Source organism: Schistocerca gregaria, chromosome 1, assembly GCF_023897955.1.
Source record: "Schistocerca gregaria isolate iqSchGreg1 chromosome 1, iqSchGreg1.2, whole genome shotgun sequence".
Lineage (NCBI taxonomy): Eukaryota > Metazoa > Arthropoda > Insecta > Orthoptera > Acrididae > Schistocerca > Schistocerca gregaria.
The window spans coordinates 946,128,275-946,146,962 of NC_064920.1; the positions used below are offsets into that span (position 1 = coordinate 946,128,275).

The 18,688-nt window shown below is 45.1% G+C and overlaps 1 protein-coding gene across 1 annotated transcript in view; it reads right to left on the minus strand.

The window, feature by feature from the left end:
• The window catches only part of LOC126282199 (transcription factor collier), a gene marked incomplete at its 5' end in the record, with an annotated part of 539,167 nt that overhangs the window by 81,362 nt on the left and 439,117 nt on the right, over nucleotides 1–18,688 (minus strand). The window contains one exon of the mRNA XM_049981776.1: nucleotides 3,443–3,560. Within this exon, the coding sequence (XP_049837733.1) occupies nucleotides 3,443–3,560 (118 nt within the window). The remainder of the gene's footprint in view (nucleotides 1–3,442; nucleotides 3,561–18,688) is intronic.

Consider the following 18,688-nt stretch of genomic DNA (forward strand, 5'->3'; position numbering starts at 1 on the left):
TCAGAACTACTTTAACCTAACTAACCTAAGGACATCACACACATCCATGCCCAAGGCAGGATTCGAACCTGCGACCGTAGCGGTTGCGCGGTTACAGACTGTTGCGCCTAGACCCACTCGGCCATCCCGGCCGGCGATGATTCCATAACTCAGTTTATTTCTCAGTGACGTTTCAACATCGAGCGTTCGTTTTCCTGCAGTACTAAGGGTGTATCCGCTGTCCCTGTGTAATCTGTTGTTGCACATCCTGACATCAATGGCTTTGATGACAAAATCCAAACAGATAAATGCAACGAATAAGGTTTTTGTTCGCAAAACAGGAAGATGTTGCAGTCAAAACGTGCAGCAGTAACAAAATTGAATTTTTTCTTAAAGTTTTCGTGTCGTATGCAATACTGTATGATGTTTCGGGAGTGGAGCCGGTCATCGTTAACCACCACACACCATATTCCATCAGGTCACCTAGCAGATACCTTCAGGTGAGACTGTGGTATCACGCCTCAATACCAATGGGGCTTCTTCTCTATGTGACGCTAGGCAGATGCCGCGTAGTCACGGCTCCGACACCATCGTTTGTGCTTTGGTTCAGAGAGCCATAGCCTTATTGCTATCCTATCAGCTGGACTCTGTTTCTTGCTGCACCATTTGTAATGACTCTTTGTGCGCTTGGAGAAACACAAGTTAAGTAAATCTTCTGTTAACTGTGGTAACTTGCTTGCTAATTATTTCATCTCCTGTCCAGCTTTCCTACGACGGCAGTTGCCACACCACTCTTTAGTCCACCTCCCGAACAGTCTTCCATTGAGCTGTACACCATTCAAGTAATATTGCTCCATCACAGTCCTCGCCATAATCTCTGATAGCAAATAAATTACTTATGTCTCAGTGATATAATTGAGCCAATTATATACCAAAATACAGTATCATATGATCTATTTGGACAATAGTTAACTCGTTGCGACAACTACAGACGCAGTCAGAAAAAGCTCGTGTTTACAAACAAATCTGACATCTCATAAAAATCGAGAAAGGATGTGGCCGCGATGAACTACTTTCTCCCACACACTGAAGTTGTTTATATGATTGTCAAAAGTGTTTAATACTGCATGAAACTGAAATCTGTCGTAAGGTCTTATGAGACCAAGCAGGTCATCGAACCGTAGGCCTACACGCTACTTAACGTACGCTATGGACAACACACAAACACAAGCCCGAGGGAGGACTCGAACCTCCGACGGGGGAAGCCGCACTGACATTGCACGAGATATAACGAATTTTATATGTTTCATATGACTGGCTGTTTTTGCGATAATGGATTTGCGAAATATTGTTCTTTCGTTGGTTTCGTTCACTTATAAGCTAATGATAGCTGCCAGAACTTTGTTTATCGTTGTACACTGCACGTAACATTTTTATTATTATACTACAGGGTGGTTAAATGCAGGCTATTGTCTTACACTGCCTCTGCGGCATTAGGGAGGAAAGGTAGCCCGCAGCGGCAGGTGTGACGCCTCGGAACCTCGCCACTGAGCGACGCGCCAGCCAGCCAGCCGGGCGCGGCCTCTGGCCCGTTGCCCGGCGCCCACTCTCCTGATCGCGCGCTCGCGGCGCCGCTAACTCGACTTTAATTGCGGCTGTGTCAATACTCGCCGCCTGTCACTGCGGCGCCGCCGTCATTATTTGTCGTTTAGAAGCGCCGGCCGCGATGCTATCTGCCGGCGGGCGCAATCCGTTAATGCCGCCCCGCGATATGTATCGCGACACCGGTACCTTCCTGTCGCTCAGCCCACGGCAAACATTCCGTAATTTGTTCGCTCATCGCGCGTTTCGCTCTCGATGCGTATCACCGCACACGTGTGTTACCGAACACGGCACCACGTAATGTGAGGTCTCAATAATTTAAAAACAACCGCAGACCATCAGCCGTCGAGCGTTCTCCGGTCACGTGCTTGCCACCCATAACGAGGCCCCGCTACCCGCTGCACTGTCCAAACACTGGCTGATACCGCATTCCGCGGCAAGTAATAAACTTTAGGATGGAGGAGATCGCTTTCTGTGCTATACCACTATCGGTTTTGTCGCATTAAAGGGAGAGAAGAAAACCAAATGACCGTCATTGCTTGCCTTTCTATCGCTGGCGAATAGTTAGGTAATAGCTTCACGTTCCATAGATCATTCTGCACGATAGATCGTAGTGATGTGGAAAGAGTCATTTTACTTTAACATCCCAAATTACTTTGGACATATGGTTACGTTCTAAACATTTCTAATTTTTTTCAATTTAATTTGTTTATTTAAAAAAGAAAAAACATATTCAGATGTGTCTTAATAAGTCCTCCCCACTACATTTACACATTTTCTTTTACTAATAACCAAATAAAGAAACGAAATATCGGCTAACCATAGCAACAGTGCTAAAATATTTGTTTTTTCAATAAACTTTTCTTAAAAAACGAGTAATTTTTATTCGTGAAATTGCCATTGCTTTGAAACATTGCATTATTGTAAAAAAAAAGAAAAGCCATCAGTGCTGTTATAATAACAATGCCGAGAGAAACGAGGAACAAACACATGGTACAGCATTGCTCACACAAAATTGACTCGCTACCTTGAGCCGTGGCCTATTGGCTGGTACGCATGTGCATGCAGTGCCCCGAGACTTGCCCTATCTGGTCTATATGGTAATTTCTCGCTGTTGTCGTTGGACATTAATTGTATTACACAACGGAACCATCCTTAGTTTGGAAGTATTTTACTGAAATGCCCTATCATTGAAGTATATTGATCCACTTGCTTTAAAAGATTAAGAATGGAAGGAGCCACCACAAACTTGAAATATTATACAAGGAGGAACATAAAACTTAATAATTTATTCGTAGTTCACAACCAAAACATAAATTAGCTGATGTACTGCTTGTGTCTACATAATATGCCTTTGTTTGCTTGTAGCTCTTAAAAACAGACAAATTAACACGAAAAATAGTGTTCTCCAACATCAGTTTTCACCCTTTAGCACTGAGAATTCGTAATAGCCAAATAGTGATATGATCCTCGATTGCAGAATGGTTTTTGAGCAGAGTTCCAAAAAATTGGAGTCAGTAACTGGTGATTGTATAGTATTAAAAGACGTATCATTTTTCGAGAAGAGCAGCGAGCGGTGGACTGACTAAGTTTTCTTTTTAATATTTTGTCTGTTTAATATTTTCATTCCATAAATCTTGAAACTGTGGGAGTGAATTTTCTTCAATCTTTGTTCCATTTCTACGTCTATCACGGGAAATGCAAGAATAAGAACCGAGATCAGTAATTTCAGAAACTGGTTATTTTCAGCGGTTTTAATGCTCGGCTTAAACCGGCGTTGAAAAATACGGATGTAAGAGAAAGCGGTAGCCGCCAGACGCTTGCCCCGTGCTGGGCGCTGCGCGCGTCGCCGGCTGCCTACCTTCGGCGGGGTCGAGCCGCTTGGCGCGCCGGCCGTGCTTGGAGTTGTTGTGCACGAACATGTTGTCCGAGATGGCGAGCAGCGGGCCGTCCACACCCACCTGCGTCGAGATCACCACCTGCAACACCACCACCCGCTGTCACTGCGCGCCAGCTGCCGACTCCACAAACTAAACACTAACACAGCGCGCTGCGGTCGTGGGTCGAGGTAGCGTTCATTTCTGACCAAAAAGGTACTCCTGCTCACTGCAGCAGTACGCCCTGAGGGATTTTAATGAACTGAAACACTGCAAAATAAATTATCAGATACCTTTCACTTCTCGTTGTTCCTTTACTTGTATTCGTACGGCGGAATCAATCGCACGTTTTTAACGATCGTGGTGATAAAGAAACGACACCTCTTTTTTTACATTCATTACTGCTGTAACAACACCTCTGAGGCCTTAGGACTACGATATTAATCAGCTCAGCGTCAGAAAGTGAAAACTTTACTATAATATTTACGGGTGCAAGCTGATGGTTCAAATGGCTCTGAGCACTATGGGACTTAAATTCTGAGGTCATCAGTCCCCCAGAACTTAGAGCTACTTAAACCTAACTAACCTAAGGATATAAAATACATCCATGCACGAGGCAGGATTCGAACCTGCAACCGTAACAGTCGCACGGTTCCAGACTGTAGCGCCTAGAACTGCTCGGTCAGCCCGGCTGGCCCCAAGCTGATGAACTTTGTCCAAACATATCACACTACTAACCAAATTAAGTGTTTCTGTTTGTTGACATTAGGCCTTATACTGTCTTTAAACATCGTATGAGATAAAAAGCTTAACATAATGGGAGTGATACACTGTATTTAAAAATTCTCGGTGCTGTAGTTTAAATGCGGATGGGTTCTAAGAGCTACGCAAAACGTTACATAAATCTTTACAGCATCACAAATATTTCTACAAAATGAGCAGCCTTGCAAAATGTCACAATGCGTGTAAAGAGTTCTATCTAGACTACCTAGAAGATTTGGATCCAGTTTACGTAAGATTGTAGCGAGCTTTCTATGACACTGCCAGTGCCAATCTTCTTACAGCCGGTTTAACCCTCTCTGGTTACTCTGCAATTTATTATGCACTGAAGACACTCGTAATATGGGGAAGTGAGAAAGGTTTCTTTTAAAGACTTTTGGCAGAAGTAGAGGGTGAATTCTGTTCCGGAGTGCTGAGCACTAATTCGTGCAACGTGGCTAACAACAGTATGAACTGAGCTCTCCTTTCACGTATCTATTCGCTTAGAACACTAAAATAACAGTCTTGTTTAGACAGTAGTTGCATTCTTTGTTGTTTAGAATTATCACAGCTTAGCAGAAATCCTCATCCTTCGTGAATTGTAGCCAAAAAAAAAATTCCTTCATCTCTCGAATTAACTGAAGTCCACGTACTAATTTAGGTCCAGAGCTTACTTTGAGTACATATGTGAGACAGATATGCGCACTAATCACCTGTTAACGACCTTAGTGTCGGACTATAGATATTGATCATATACATTCAAATATCAGTTAAGTCCCGTAAGGACTGTTTCACATCTTCGGGCATTCGTGTTGCCTGCAAGTGTTTCCAGCCATATACTTTACACCCCCTACAAATCTTCAAGACCTGTCTCAGCCTGCAGTAGAGGTGGTACCATCCCACAGCCACAGGAGCGCTGCAAATGAGCAGTAACGGTAGCGTGCGGCGATGCAAATCCCGAGCTCGCGAGCTGCGGTTGCCATGACGACTGCGGAGACAATCGTGCGGCGTCGCGTCGCCAAGTGTCCGGCCGCCATTTTGCGGCGACCGCCCCTCCTGCTCCTCCCCGGGGACGCGGCGCCGCGGCGCCCCCTGGGACTGGCTCCCTCTCCTAACCTCCCGCCCCCGCCGCCCCCGCCGCCCCCGCAGCCGCGCCGACCCTCCCCCGCCGAGCCGTTCCCATGGGAACAGACAACGGCCTAGTCGATGATGCGCCCGAGGATTGCCTCCCCGGCGCCCGCCATTAGACCGCCGCCCGGCCGCGTTTGTACTTACTTACTGGCGCTGCCGCAAACATGTCGCTCCGCTCATTAGCTGCCCCTGCCCTGCCACTGCCTCTAACTGCGACACCTCGCCGGCCGCTTGCCCCCCGGACTCCCTGCCGCCGTTCCGGGACTGCTGCGCAGTCGGTCCCACTTATCGCTACGGAAAGAAAGTACCACTACAGCTGAGACCCGTAGTGACAAATCTTCTGACGCTTGAAGTTGCCGTCTGCGTTCTCTATCACAGAAGATGAAAGTTATTCGAGAGTAACTTCGCATTTTTAATGTGACTTTTGCTTGTTTTGCAACATGTACTCGACTACTTTGAAGGGATTACTAACCGAGAAATCGACGAAATTGCACTATATTGTCTAGGTATACAATCAGTCACAAGCCTCGTTGTATATCCAAAGCGTTTAAGATAGGATGACCACATAGATATGGTTGCGGGAAATGAAGACGGAGATACATTGGAGGAATTACGAATAAGTGAAGACAATATACGAGAGAGGTGGCTTACGGTCCCATACCTCGTCCGATTGCTGAGTACTGCTCGTCATTCCTGGACCTCAAGCATTATTCGATGACAGGAAGAAGATTAAAAGGAATAAACTCCGCGAATAATCACGAGCTTGTTCAATCAGCGCGCCAACTTCACAAAGCGCTTCAAAAAAATCAATGGGGGTACCTGACGTAGCGCATCCCGAAAAGTATATTTCGCATAATCCGAGAGCAGAAATTCTAAAACGTTGTGTGGCGTCACATAAGCATTCCAGTGCCATCAAGAATGTGCCGTTTATATCGTGTGCCCATTGAATATGTTTCTTGACAACTTGTATGCTGTGGATTCAAGCACAAATGTTTCATTAAGAGAATTTTATGCGAAAATTATAAATTTTCTTATTTCTTCATAAAGTAGAATTTTCCTAGATGGCCGTTTGTTGTTCAGTTTCAATAGATCACTCTGTAGATAGTGAACGCTCTCTTTGTTCCTCGTGTTCCAAAAAATGTCTCTGAACACTATGGGACTTAACTTCTGAGGTCATGAGTCCCCTAGAACTTAGAAATACTTAAACCTAACTAACGAAATACTTAAACCTAACTAACCTAAGGACATCACACATATCCATGCCCGAGGCAGGATTCGAACCAGCGACCGTAGCGATCGCGCGGTTTCAGGGTGTAGCGCCTAGAACCGCTCGGCCACACCGGCCGGCTGTCCCTCGTATTTTAGATGATCAAAACAAACCAAACTTGAAGAAAATGGATACCAAAAGCTGCAATTTTATTTGATAATTTTATTTATCTATTAGTTTCGGTGCCTCATTGGCACCATGTTCAGGCCCCTATACGCAAAATTAGGTAAGTCATATACCCGTTCGTGTTACTGTAGAGACCACTATAACCACCTTGTTTTCGTTAGAGGTGTGAATACCAAGATGCTTTGGAAACCTACGGAATCCAGTTGGATATAAAGGTTGCTACAATCACAAAAACGAGTATATAACTTACCTAGCTTCGTGTATAGAGGCCTGAAGATGGTGTCACTGAGGCACCGAAACTGGTAGCTAAAGAAAATTATTAATTAAAATTACTGCTGTTGGTATCTATTTTGTTCTAGTATTCGATCAGCTGCAGTCCAGTTCCATCACACAAGATGGAATTATAAAAAGGGTTCTTGACGCAGCCGTCAGCTATGAGTGTGGAACATTCTAGGGCGCAGTGGTGCTTGCAGTAGGCTGCGAGCGGTGGCGCCGCTGGTGTTGTGACGCAGCTGGAGAGTCCGCCTGCACTGCCGGCCGAGTCGCCGGCCTACCTTTAAAGAGGAAGTGGCGGGGGCGGCGGCGCTGGCGGGGGCGGCGGGGGCGGGCGCCGCCTTCACGAGATGTGCCGCGACTGCCGCCACCGCCTAACTGCGTCGCCGGCAGCTACTCCACTTCCTCCACCCTCCTATACGTTTCAAAGGACACTAAAGATGTTACGCTAACTTGCTTGGTACAGGTTTCCGTTGTAAAAAAAAGGTCTTCGTCAGCAATTTTACTGACAACAACGACCTTTCTTTTTCAGCAGTTGTGTTTTGAAATTTTCCTAACTAGAGTTACGCTCTACCAAAATTACTGTTCCATAATTTTGGTACACTACATATATGACGTAGTAAATGGTCCGATTACCGATAGTATTGGTAGCATTGGTAGAGAAAGAGACATAAATGCATGTGAAAGAAAGACTGGGAACCGACGATTTCTTTTTGTTTCAGATAATTAGAATCGCACGTCATTTAGTGTTAATCCTTTACGTATTTTATATCCTTGGAGAACATAAATTGCATTTTACAAGTAAATCCAGTGCTTTTATGTAATCAAAGCAAGTGTTTTGGATGTAAGTACAGTTTATATGCACAAACATAATGTACATGTACAGAGTGATCATTAACGAAACCGGACAACTGCAGGGACGGATTGATGACTGGAAATGGAGGGGGGTGGGGGGGGGGGGAGGAAGATCCTATGAACATGTGTCCGGAAGTACTTCGTTGACGCGGCACATAGCGCTGACCACGTGACATGTGTTCCTTCTGTGTTGCAGGCTGTGTGATTGACGAGGCGTACTGTAAGCAGCATAGTGGGCTGGTTTTCATTTCCGGAACAGGCTGCGTTTGTGTACGGCTAAGCTGATGGAAACGTTCGAGAGACAGCACGGCTTTACCAAAACAACTATCCTCACAGACGCCAACCACATCACACGAACTTTGGAGACGTGTTTGGGCGTTTTATCATGGGTCCTTTCAGATAGACAAGCTTGCAGGGAGGCGGCGGACTGCGCGTACACCGGATATGGAGGACCGGGTTCTATAGAATGCTGGGACGAACTCTAGTACAAGCTTCAGCCAAGTGGCCCGCCAACAGGGAGTAAGCCAAAGTACGATTATGTGTCTCCCGCATTACACCCGCTACTATCACTATCACGTGCAACGAGAGCAAGGATTATCAGAAGCGGATTTCCCTCTAAGGCAAGGATTTGGTCGATAGTTTCCGGACCAGATTATCACAATAATGGGATTTCTGTCATCAGTCCTCTTTACTGACGACGCAACCTTTACCAGAACTGGCATTATCAGACTGCATAATCGTCATCTGTGACCTACAAACAACTCTCGGGGAATGCTTGAGGGGACTCATCAGAAGCGGTTCAGCGTCAGTGTATGGGCAGGGATTCTTGATGACCATCTACTTGGACGAGTTATTATTCCATAACGCCTAGAGGGAGGAACGAACCAGAACTTCCTGAGGAATACTGTGCATGGACTGCTTGAAAACTACAGCGTATGTGGTTTCTGCATGACGGAGAACCGCCTCACTTCCGCGTTACACTTCGCCCACACCTCAACAACATCTTCTCCGGACGTTGGATGGGACGCGGAGGCCCTGTAGCGTGGCCTGCTAGATCATCGGACGCAAACCCCCTGGTAGTGCATGTGCTGAACCAGTTCCTGACGCGCAGGCCCTTCAACAGCGTGAACACGGATCCTGTGACGCTATGCGGAAAGAGGCCGGAAAGGGCGAAAGAGTGCGGCGATCTACGATGCGACGTGTGAACGCGTCATTGCAATCCCCTGGAGGCCACTTTAAACATCTGCTGTGGTTGCGCTGTTGCTCTCTACACTGTTCCGGGACGATTTGCCGTCGTTGCACGTACATCATCCATTTCCGGACACGTGTTCATAGGACTTTTTTTCTCCATTTCCAGTCAGGAATCCATCCCTGCAGTAAAAAGCTCTTCATCGCGATCAAAGGCAAGCGTTTCCTTTTGTTCTTGATAAAAGCAAAAATTATTTATGAATAACAGAAACCTGTTTCATATAAGTTCGACGAAGTATTGAAATGATGCTTGATGCTTTTGTTTTGCAGTTTCTTTATTTTACCTTTTTGTTGAGGAAATCGCGTTTTCCAGCAATTTATATTGGTTTTAGCATTTTTAAATACTGTTTACTTTTAAATAACAGATAGGAGGATAACTATGTAGAACAAAAATGTTTCGTTGGTTATGCGACCCATCGTATATCCTCACTCACTTCTAGACCGTTTGTCGGTTCCAGCTTTTAGGGTAAGCTAGTTAACAATGAGCACATATGTAAAGAAAGCGATCGTTATGAGGTAACGCTCGATAGGTATGCAACACACCTAACGTACAGGTTATGGGCGTACATTACTGACCAAAGCTACTAGGAAAACTTCCATAGTCTACCCTTCATTATGACAGACTACGGTAATCTTACAACTCTATTCATAAGCATTTCATACTCAGTTCTGAACATCCTTTCGTTGAATATACTGTTCGCCATCCTGGCATCCCCTGCATTACCTCCACCCATAGGCACAGAAATGTGCCCTGTGTGCTGCTGCTGAATGACGACGTCCGTCGCAATAAGAGGTCGGCAGTACGATCTACAAAAAGTGGCGCTAAGCTTGAAATAAATTAACTTCAGCGCTTTAGCGTACGTACGAGGTGTGTTCAAAAATTTTCGGAAATTTTGGTTTTTTGTGAATAATTTTATTTATTCGTCGACATTAATGTTTTCTCCTTCAAAGCACTTCGCATTAGATATTATACACTTACGCCAGAGCTTCCTCCAGTCCCTGAAACACTTCTGGAACTCGATCTTTGGGACGGCACTTAGCTCTTTCAGTGACACGCTTTTAATCTCATGTAAGCGTGTAAAACGACGACCCTTTAAGGTTCTCCTTATTTTTGGAAATAGAAAAAAGTCACACAGGGCCATCTCTGCAGAATACGTAGGCTGAGCTGCCATTACAGTGTTGTACTTCGCAAAAAACAAAAACAAAAAAAAAATAGACTCACGAACGAGCACTGAGTATGAGCAGGTGCATTATCTTAGCGCAGAAGCCATGATTTGTCTCGCCACAAATCCACGCGTATTTCCGGACTGTTTAGCGCAAACGGCGTTGAACTTGTAGGAAGTACTCCTTACTGGTCGTCTGACAATAACTAATGATGCATGACGCCATTGAAAACAAAAGAAAACAACAAGCAGGATCATCACATTCGATCGCACTTGCCGAGCTTTTCTCTGTCTTGGCGATCCAGAATGCCTCCAATGGGACAATAGAACCATAGTTTCGACGTCATACCCGTACACTCATGTATTGTCACCTTTTATGACACGTTCATGTCATTTAGCAACTTCCATTCGCCGCTGTTTTTGTTCGAAATTCAACACATTTGTCTAAATTTTTCCGTCACACGTTTCATACCCAGAACATCCGTACAGATTACATGGCGTGAGCCGATAATCTTCATCTTCTTCACGGCCAACTTGGAAATGCTTGTACCACTAAGCCCTTTTTTTACTCATTGCAGACACACCAAAAGCAATATTCAACATTTTTTAAAACTTTGTTGCATTTTATTCTATTTTATAGCAAAATTTAATCGCATTCTCTAATCCATTTTAAAAACAAATCAATAATCGCCACTTGTAAGCAAATACATGTAAAATTTTGACAACTGACGACAAACTAAATATCCAATATTGCTATCAGTGTACAGATACCTTTCAGACATTTTTACCAACACAAAAATGAAAAATGGCGCGAACTGGACCAATATAATAGCGAAATTACAAAATTCCCCATACTTTCTTAACAAGCCTGTTATACAAGCACAGGGCTACCAAAAAATATAACACTGCATAATAATCGTCAGCAGAACTCCTGGCATCGAAAACTCTGTAAATACAGTATAATGTACTGAGTCATGAAACTGAAGATGATGGCCATTATTACAGCTACCGCTAAGTTTTTTGTTATGACGTTACCTGACAATCACGAATTTCACTCCAAGCATGTGACATGCGTGAAAGGGAAGGAGTAACACTGCTAACACTTCCTGTTTCTCGCAACACGAATGTCTCTCCCCCTCAACCGAAAACTTAGTTGTTCCGTCGATCTTTCCATCTGTTCTAGTGTTATTAGTTCGGAATAGCCAGTATGAGGTCCTCCATGGACTCTGCGCGAGAAATAGAGAGGTAATGAAAGTTGAAACAGTTGAAACTGTGAGTCGAACCATCACAAATTTTCGGGGAACTCCATGGGAATCACAAGGTCGGGGAAATACAAGGATTCATATACTCGAAAGCTGCTCGGAGCAAAGTATTAATTTGTCAGTAACTTTTTCAACTACATGATTTTTGAAACATTATTCGTCGTGCAGGAGTCTCATTCTGGCGTAGTTGAAGAGAACAGAGTAAAATTGTAATGTTTTTAATGTAATCAGATCATTGCAGCTTCTCATCAATCGTGTTGCACTGTCTCCACAGAGATATTATTGAAAGAGGAAGAGACAATAATGATTTGGGGACATGGTTTATATAGAATCGTCTAATTTTCAAAACTTTAATTGAGTCCTCTTAACTATGTGTGTCTAATTGAAGTTGTGCTGGTCATTGGTCACCCCTATTTAAAGGAAGAGTGGAAAAGTCAAAACTTAATTCCGTGCTGACATGTATCAAACACTCCTGAGAAGTTAACTCAGTCGTCTCCTCTGATCTTCGTCTGTGGAATGTGTTGTAGTGTGAAGATAATGTTGTACCCCTAAACACATTAAAGTGTTTCTGCAGAAATTTAAATTTATATCTGAATGACGAGCTAACAACGCTTACGCCTGAATTTTGTGTTATTCGATTACAGACATTCATCTTGAAGGTTCAAATGGTTCTGAGCACTATGGGACTTAACTTTTAAGGTCATCAGTCCTCTGGAACTTAGAACTACTTAAACCTAACTAACCTAAGGACATCACACACATCCATGCCCGAGGCAGGATTCGAACTTGCGGCCGTAGCGGTCGCCCGGTTCCAGACTGTAGAGCCTAGAACCGCTCGGCCACCCCGGCCGGCTTTCATCTTGAAGTGGTGAGTATTGAGAGTGAGGGATCAAACAGCCAAAAAGTCATTCTGTCACTCCAAAATCTGAATGAACCCAAATGTAAAGCAAATTGATGTATGTAAGAACGTAACTAGGTGTTAGGAGACGATGAATTATCTGAGAAAATAGTAAAGCTGAACGAGATGGTACAATGGCAAACAGCGCCCTCATACTCAGGTACCACTTTCGTATTCTACATTCAGATACAAGCGCAGCTCGTCACTTTTAGAATGATGGCTACTTAAGGACGTCTGACAGCTTCCCTTTTATGGAAGTTTTGGTCAGGTATTTGGTTCTTGACCGGAAATGCTAAGCTCGCTAATTGAAGATGTTATTCAGAGATAAGAGAAAACAATAAGCATGGACGTGTTTGAAATGTAGAATAGTGGAGTAGCTTATTTAAAAGGGTGACAGGGTGGCAATCGACAGACAAAGGCGTTTGTCGTCGCGGCTGGATGTTTCCATGTAGTTTCAGTCACCAACTCTCTCCTCCGAATGAGCAAATATTTTCTTGACCTCACATAACTACACTAAGGTGACGAAAGTCATGGCCTCCTTTTGGCCGACATAATGCAGCAACGTGGACGCTCCCTGCAGGAATAATGAGCCATGCTGCCTCTATAGCTGTCCATAATTGCGAAAGTGTTGCCGATGTAGGATTTTGTGCATGAAGTGACCTCTCGATTATGTCCGATAAATGTTCGAGGGTACTCATGTCGAGCAATATGGATAGCAAACAATTCGCTCTAATTGTCCAGAATGTTCTTCAAACCAATCACCAACAATAGTGGTCCCGTGACATGACGCATTGTATTCATAAAAATTCCATCTCAAATGGCTGCAGACAGCCTCCAAGTAGCCGAACGTAGCTGTTTCCAGTCAATGACCTGTTCAGTTGGACAAGAGAACACATTCCATGCAAACACAGCCCAGTCCATTACGGAGCCACCGACAGCTTGTATAGTGCCTTGTTGACAACTTACGTCTACGGCTTCATGGGGTCTGCGCCACACTCGGATCCTGCCATCAGCTCTTACCATCTGAAATCAGGCCTCACCTGATCAGGTCACGGTTTTCCATCTGTCTAGGGTCCAACAATATGGCCAGTACCCCAAAACAGACGCTGCTGGCAATGTCGTGCTGTTAGCAAACGCAATCGCGTCAGCTGTCATAGCATCCCGACTCCAAATTTCGCCGTACTGTCCTACATCGATAGCTCTGATTGCTTCAGGCATTGTCGTTTTCCCTTTAGCACTGACATTTCTACACAAACGCCCCTGCTCTCAGTTGTTAAGTGAAGGTCTTCGGCCACTGCGATGTCTCCGAAATTTGGTATTCTCGGCACTCGCCCGAATAGAATTAGCAGATACTGAACTCGCTAACGATTTCTGAAATGGAACATCCCATGCGTCTAGCACGAACTTCCTTTCCGCACTGAAAATCTGTGAATTCCCTATTCAGAATCTGCTAATCCTAGTCGGGCGATTTGGGTGTCCAAACCATTCGTCCGAACTGTCCATAACATTCTTCAAACCAATCGCGATCAACTGTGGCCCAGTGACATGGTACTTTGTTATCCATAAGAATTACATCGTTGTTTGGGAACATGAAGGCGAACACTACCATTTTGAGGTTGGACTAGAGCATCCAGTCCATTCCATGTAAATACAGCCCACACCATTACAGCTTGCACAGTGCTTTGTTGACAACCTGGGTCGACGACTTCGTGGGGCCTGTGCCATACTCGAATCGTACTATGAGATATTACCAACTAAAGTCGGGACGCGCTGGACTAGACCACGGTTTTCCAATCGTCTAGGGTCCAATATGTGGTCACGAGCCTAGGAGAGGCGCTGCAGGCACTGGCATTGGTCGTCTGCTACCATAGCCCTTGAACGCCAGATCGCCAGAATTCGCTGCATTGTCCTAACGCATACATTCGTCGTACGTCCCACATTTCTGCAATTATTTCACGCGCTGTTGCTTGTCGTTTAGCAATGACAATTATACCCGCACGTCGCTGCTCTCGGTCGTTAAGTGAAGGTCATCGACCTCAGCGTTGTCCGTGGTGTGAGATAACCCCTGAACTTTGGTATTCTCGGTACACTCTCGACACTGATGATCTCGGAATGGTTCCCTAACGATTTCCGAAATGGAATGCCGCATGCATCTAGCTCAAATTGCAATTCCGCGTTCAAGGTCTGCTGATCCCCGTCGTGCGCCCATACTCGCGTCGGAAACCTTCTCACATATACCACCTGAGTACAAATGACAGCTCTGGCAATATACTGTCCTTTTGTATCTTGTGTGCGCGATACCACCGCCATCTGTATACATGCATATCGCTATCCCGTGGCTTTTGTTACCTCAGTGGAGTGTCAAATGACCATAGTAATAAAATAAGAGAAACTCAACTTGTAGGGAAAGATTTAGGTGTTCATTTTTCCCGACGTGCTGTTCGAGAATGGAACGGCAGACAGGATGTTTTAAAGTGCTTTTATGGACCAGCTACCAAATTATAAAGTAATCATGTAGATGTAACTAATGTGCAATACTGACATTTAAGGAAATGAGAGGTTAACGTAGATGTTCCAGAAAGAGGACTTTTACGAGAAGACTGTAGAATGGGGGAGGTGGAAGTGCCAAGGAGAACCATATGCCTGTGATTCAGAGGAAATTTCAATATTTGGGAAGGGTGATAATATTCGGACCGGACGCAGATTAATGTGAAATTTGTTCTTGTAAAACGACAGAATTTGCGATGTTTTACTCAGCTGGTTAGAAGGCAGGCCTGCGTATTCTAATTTAACACCTGGAGGTAACGTTTGAAACAAAACTACTGACGATTAAAATTGCTACACCAAGAAGAAATGCAGATGATAAACGGGTATTCATTGGACAAATATAATATACTAGAACTGACATGTGATTACATTTTCACGCAATTTAGGTGCATAGATCCTCAGAAATCAGTACCCAGAACAACTACCTCTGGCCGTAATAACGGCCTTGATACGCCTGGGCATTGAGTCAAACAGAGCTTGGACGGCGTGTACAGGTACAGCTCCCCATGCAGCTTCAACACGATACCACAGTTCGTCAAGAGTTGTGACTGGCGTATTGTGACGAGCCAGTTGCTCGGCCACCATTCACCAGACGTTTTCAGTTGGTGAGAGATCTGGAGAATGTGCTGGCCACGGCAGCAGTCGAACATTTTCTGTATACAGAAAGGCCCGTACAGGACCTGGTCGCTCATTATCCTGCTGAAATGTAGGGTTTCGCAGAGATCGAATGAAGGGTAGAGCCACGGGTCGTAACACATCTGAAATGTAACGTCCACTGTTCAAAGTGCCGTCAGTGCGAACAAGAGGTGACCGAGACGTGTAACCAATGGCACCCCATACCATCACGCCAGGTGATACGCCAGTATGGCGATGACAAATACACACTTCCAATGTGCGCTCACCGCGATGTCGCCAAACACGGATGTGAACATCATGATGCTGTAAACAGAACCTGGATTCATCCGAAAAAATGACGATTTGCCATTCGTGCACCCAGGTTCGTCTTTGACTACCCATCGCAGGCGCTCCTGTCTGTGATGCAGCGTCGGGGGTAACCGCAGCCATGGTCTCCGAGCTGATAGTCCGTGCTGCTGCAAACGTTGTCGAACTGTTCGTGCAGATGGTTGTTGTCTTGCAAACGTCCCCATCTGTTGACTCAGGGATCGGGACGTGGCTGCACGATCCGTTACAGCCATGCGGATAAGATGCCTGTCATCTCGACTGCTAGTGATACGAGGCCGATGGGATCCAGCACGGTGTTCCGTATTATCCTCCTGAACCCACCTATTCCATAATCTGCTAACAGTTATTGGATCTCGACCAAAGCGAGCAGCGGTGTCGCGATACGATAAACCGCAATCGCTATATGCTACAATCTGACCTCTATCAAAGTCGGAAACGCGATGGCACACATTTCTCCTCATTACACGAGGCATCCCAACAACGTCTCACCAGGCAACGCCGGTCAACTGCTGTTTGTGTGTGAGAAATCGGTTGTAAACTTTCCTCATGTCAGCACGTTGAAGGTGTCGCCACCGATGCCAACCTTGTGTGAATGCTCCGAAAAGCTAATCATTTGCATATCAGTGCATCTTCTTCCTGTCGGTTAAATTTCGCGCGATTAGCACGTCATTTTCGTAGTGTAGTAATTTTAATAGCCAGTAGTGTATATTTGGTTGGCTGGAGAAGATGGTTAATTGATAGTTGAAAAGACAATAGCAACTATCGAAACTGTCAGTCTTCTTTGTGTCTTGACAGGAGCGTGTGACGGAAATCTAGAGGAAGGTGGGGGGTGCATAATTTTGTGGGTATGACCGTTCAGAGGATGGTGAAGTAATGTCTGCAGGACGGGGCCGGATAAGCCTGCTATGTTAACAACGGGTAGGGATGGTGTGCTACAGTGAGCTTGCTGGGTGGCGGACTGCTGGTGCGTACGACTTCAGTGACAGCGTCGAATATCTGTACCCTTACTTGCATTTACTACCATCTGAGAAGAACACTTGGAGGGACGGGAAGAAGACCGGATGCAGTGGTTGGGAATCCGCAGACCTGTCAGCAGTGGCGGCGGCAGTTGGCCGCCACAGGAAGCGGGCAGCGGGCAGCGGTTCATCAGTCAGAGCGGCCGTGCCCGCACAGTGGCCGGCGTAATTAGCGCGCCCAAAAACCACCATCAATCAGGCGGCCGCTGTCTTGGCGCTGTCATAAATCTACGCGCCGCCTAGCGCCGATCATCTCATCTGGCCGCGCGTTTTTACCCGAGCAGCGGCGGCGGCGGCGGACGCTGCTGCGTGGCACAGTCGACCGCGTGGCGGCTGGCCAGTTCAGTGTTCCAGCCTACACACGCAACAGCGTCGTACTGGTAAGCTGTTCGTCGTCCCTAGCAACCAGACGACATTTCTCGATCAATCCACTGCTGAAGCAAACTTTTCTGTTCGCCTTGTCAATGGATTCCTGTAATCTGCAATCTACTATCGATACGCTCGCTTCTGACATTTCTGTACTGACTCGAAACTCGTTCTGAAGAACAGAGAAACAAAAATTGTGGTCATATTCTGACAGCCTGGTTTAGACGTTTCCGGCCACCACCAGCGGGGCCCGATTTATTCAACCTACCTGTCTACACAGGATGTCTCTCATATGGGTCGTCGGGCGCATTTTCTTTAGTGTTTTGGCAGATATTTGCAATTTCGTTTTAGCAACGTATGGCTTATGTCAGCCCAAACACATTCTGTTCATCAGGCTTTTCAAGAGACGTCCAACGTCGACGAAAAGCGCAGGTTTGTTACACATTACAAACAAAATGATTTTTGAATCGGAATTCTACATGCCCATTCGCTAGAGCGCTCCCAGACTAGTCTAGTGTGTCATTCATTTTACCGATATGTATTACCAGGAACTGTAAAACAAAAGCAATAACGATTACTCCAGCAGCGACCGAGCTGCATGGTGGCAGCAGTCGGGGGGCGAGGGCGGTGCTGTGGCTGTTGGAGTAAGCGTTACTGCTTTTGTTTTACAGTTCCTGGTAATACATATCGGTAAAATGAATGACACACTAGACTAGTCTGGGAGCGCTCTGTGGAATGGGTACTTAAAATCCCACTTTAAAAATATTTTTGCTTGCATTATGAAACGAATCGACGCTTACGATCGGCTGTTCGTGATATGAAAGATGTGATGAGCATCATTTCTTTGGCTCGACTCGATTTAACGTTGTAAACACAAAATTGTAAATATCTGTCGAAACACCAGAGAAAATGCGCGTGACGACTCTTAGAAGAGACACTCTGTATATTTACACATATAAGATGTAAACGATGATTGTTTACAATCCATGACAATGGTGTAGGTGACGTCAAGTCGAAAAGATTGATATGGAACACTTGTGGGCTATCAAGTCGGGAAGAAGCCTCAAATTGGCTTACAAAACCCACCTAACCTACAGAATGTGTGCCGCACGAACTTTTGGCTAAAATCGTCCATGAATATTTAAAAAAATCCTTTTTCTTACACTTACAAAATATGAAAGTGTTGTCTGTGTGAATTTTACTTCAAAGTATTGGTAATTCTGACAGCATAAAAATAATTAAATCCAGTGTTTATATGACATTTTCACTGCGAAGCTACTGTGCTTGTTGGCGTCATGTTTCTATCGAATGGTAAAACGTAAGTAGTTTTTGCATACTGTTTACAAAAGCCTTCTT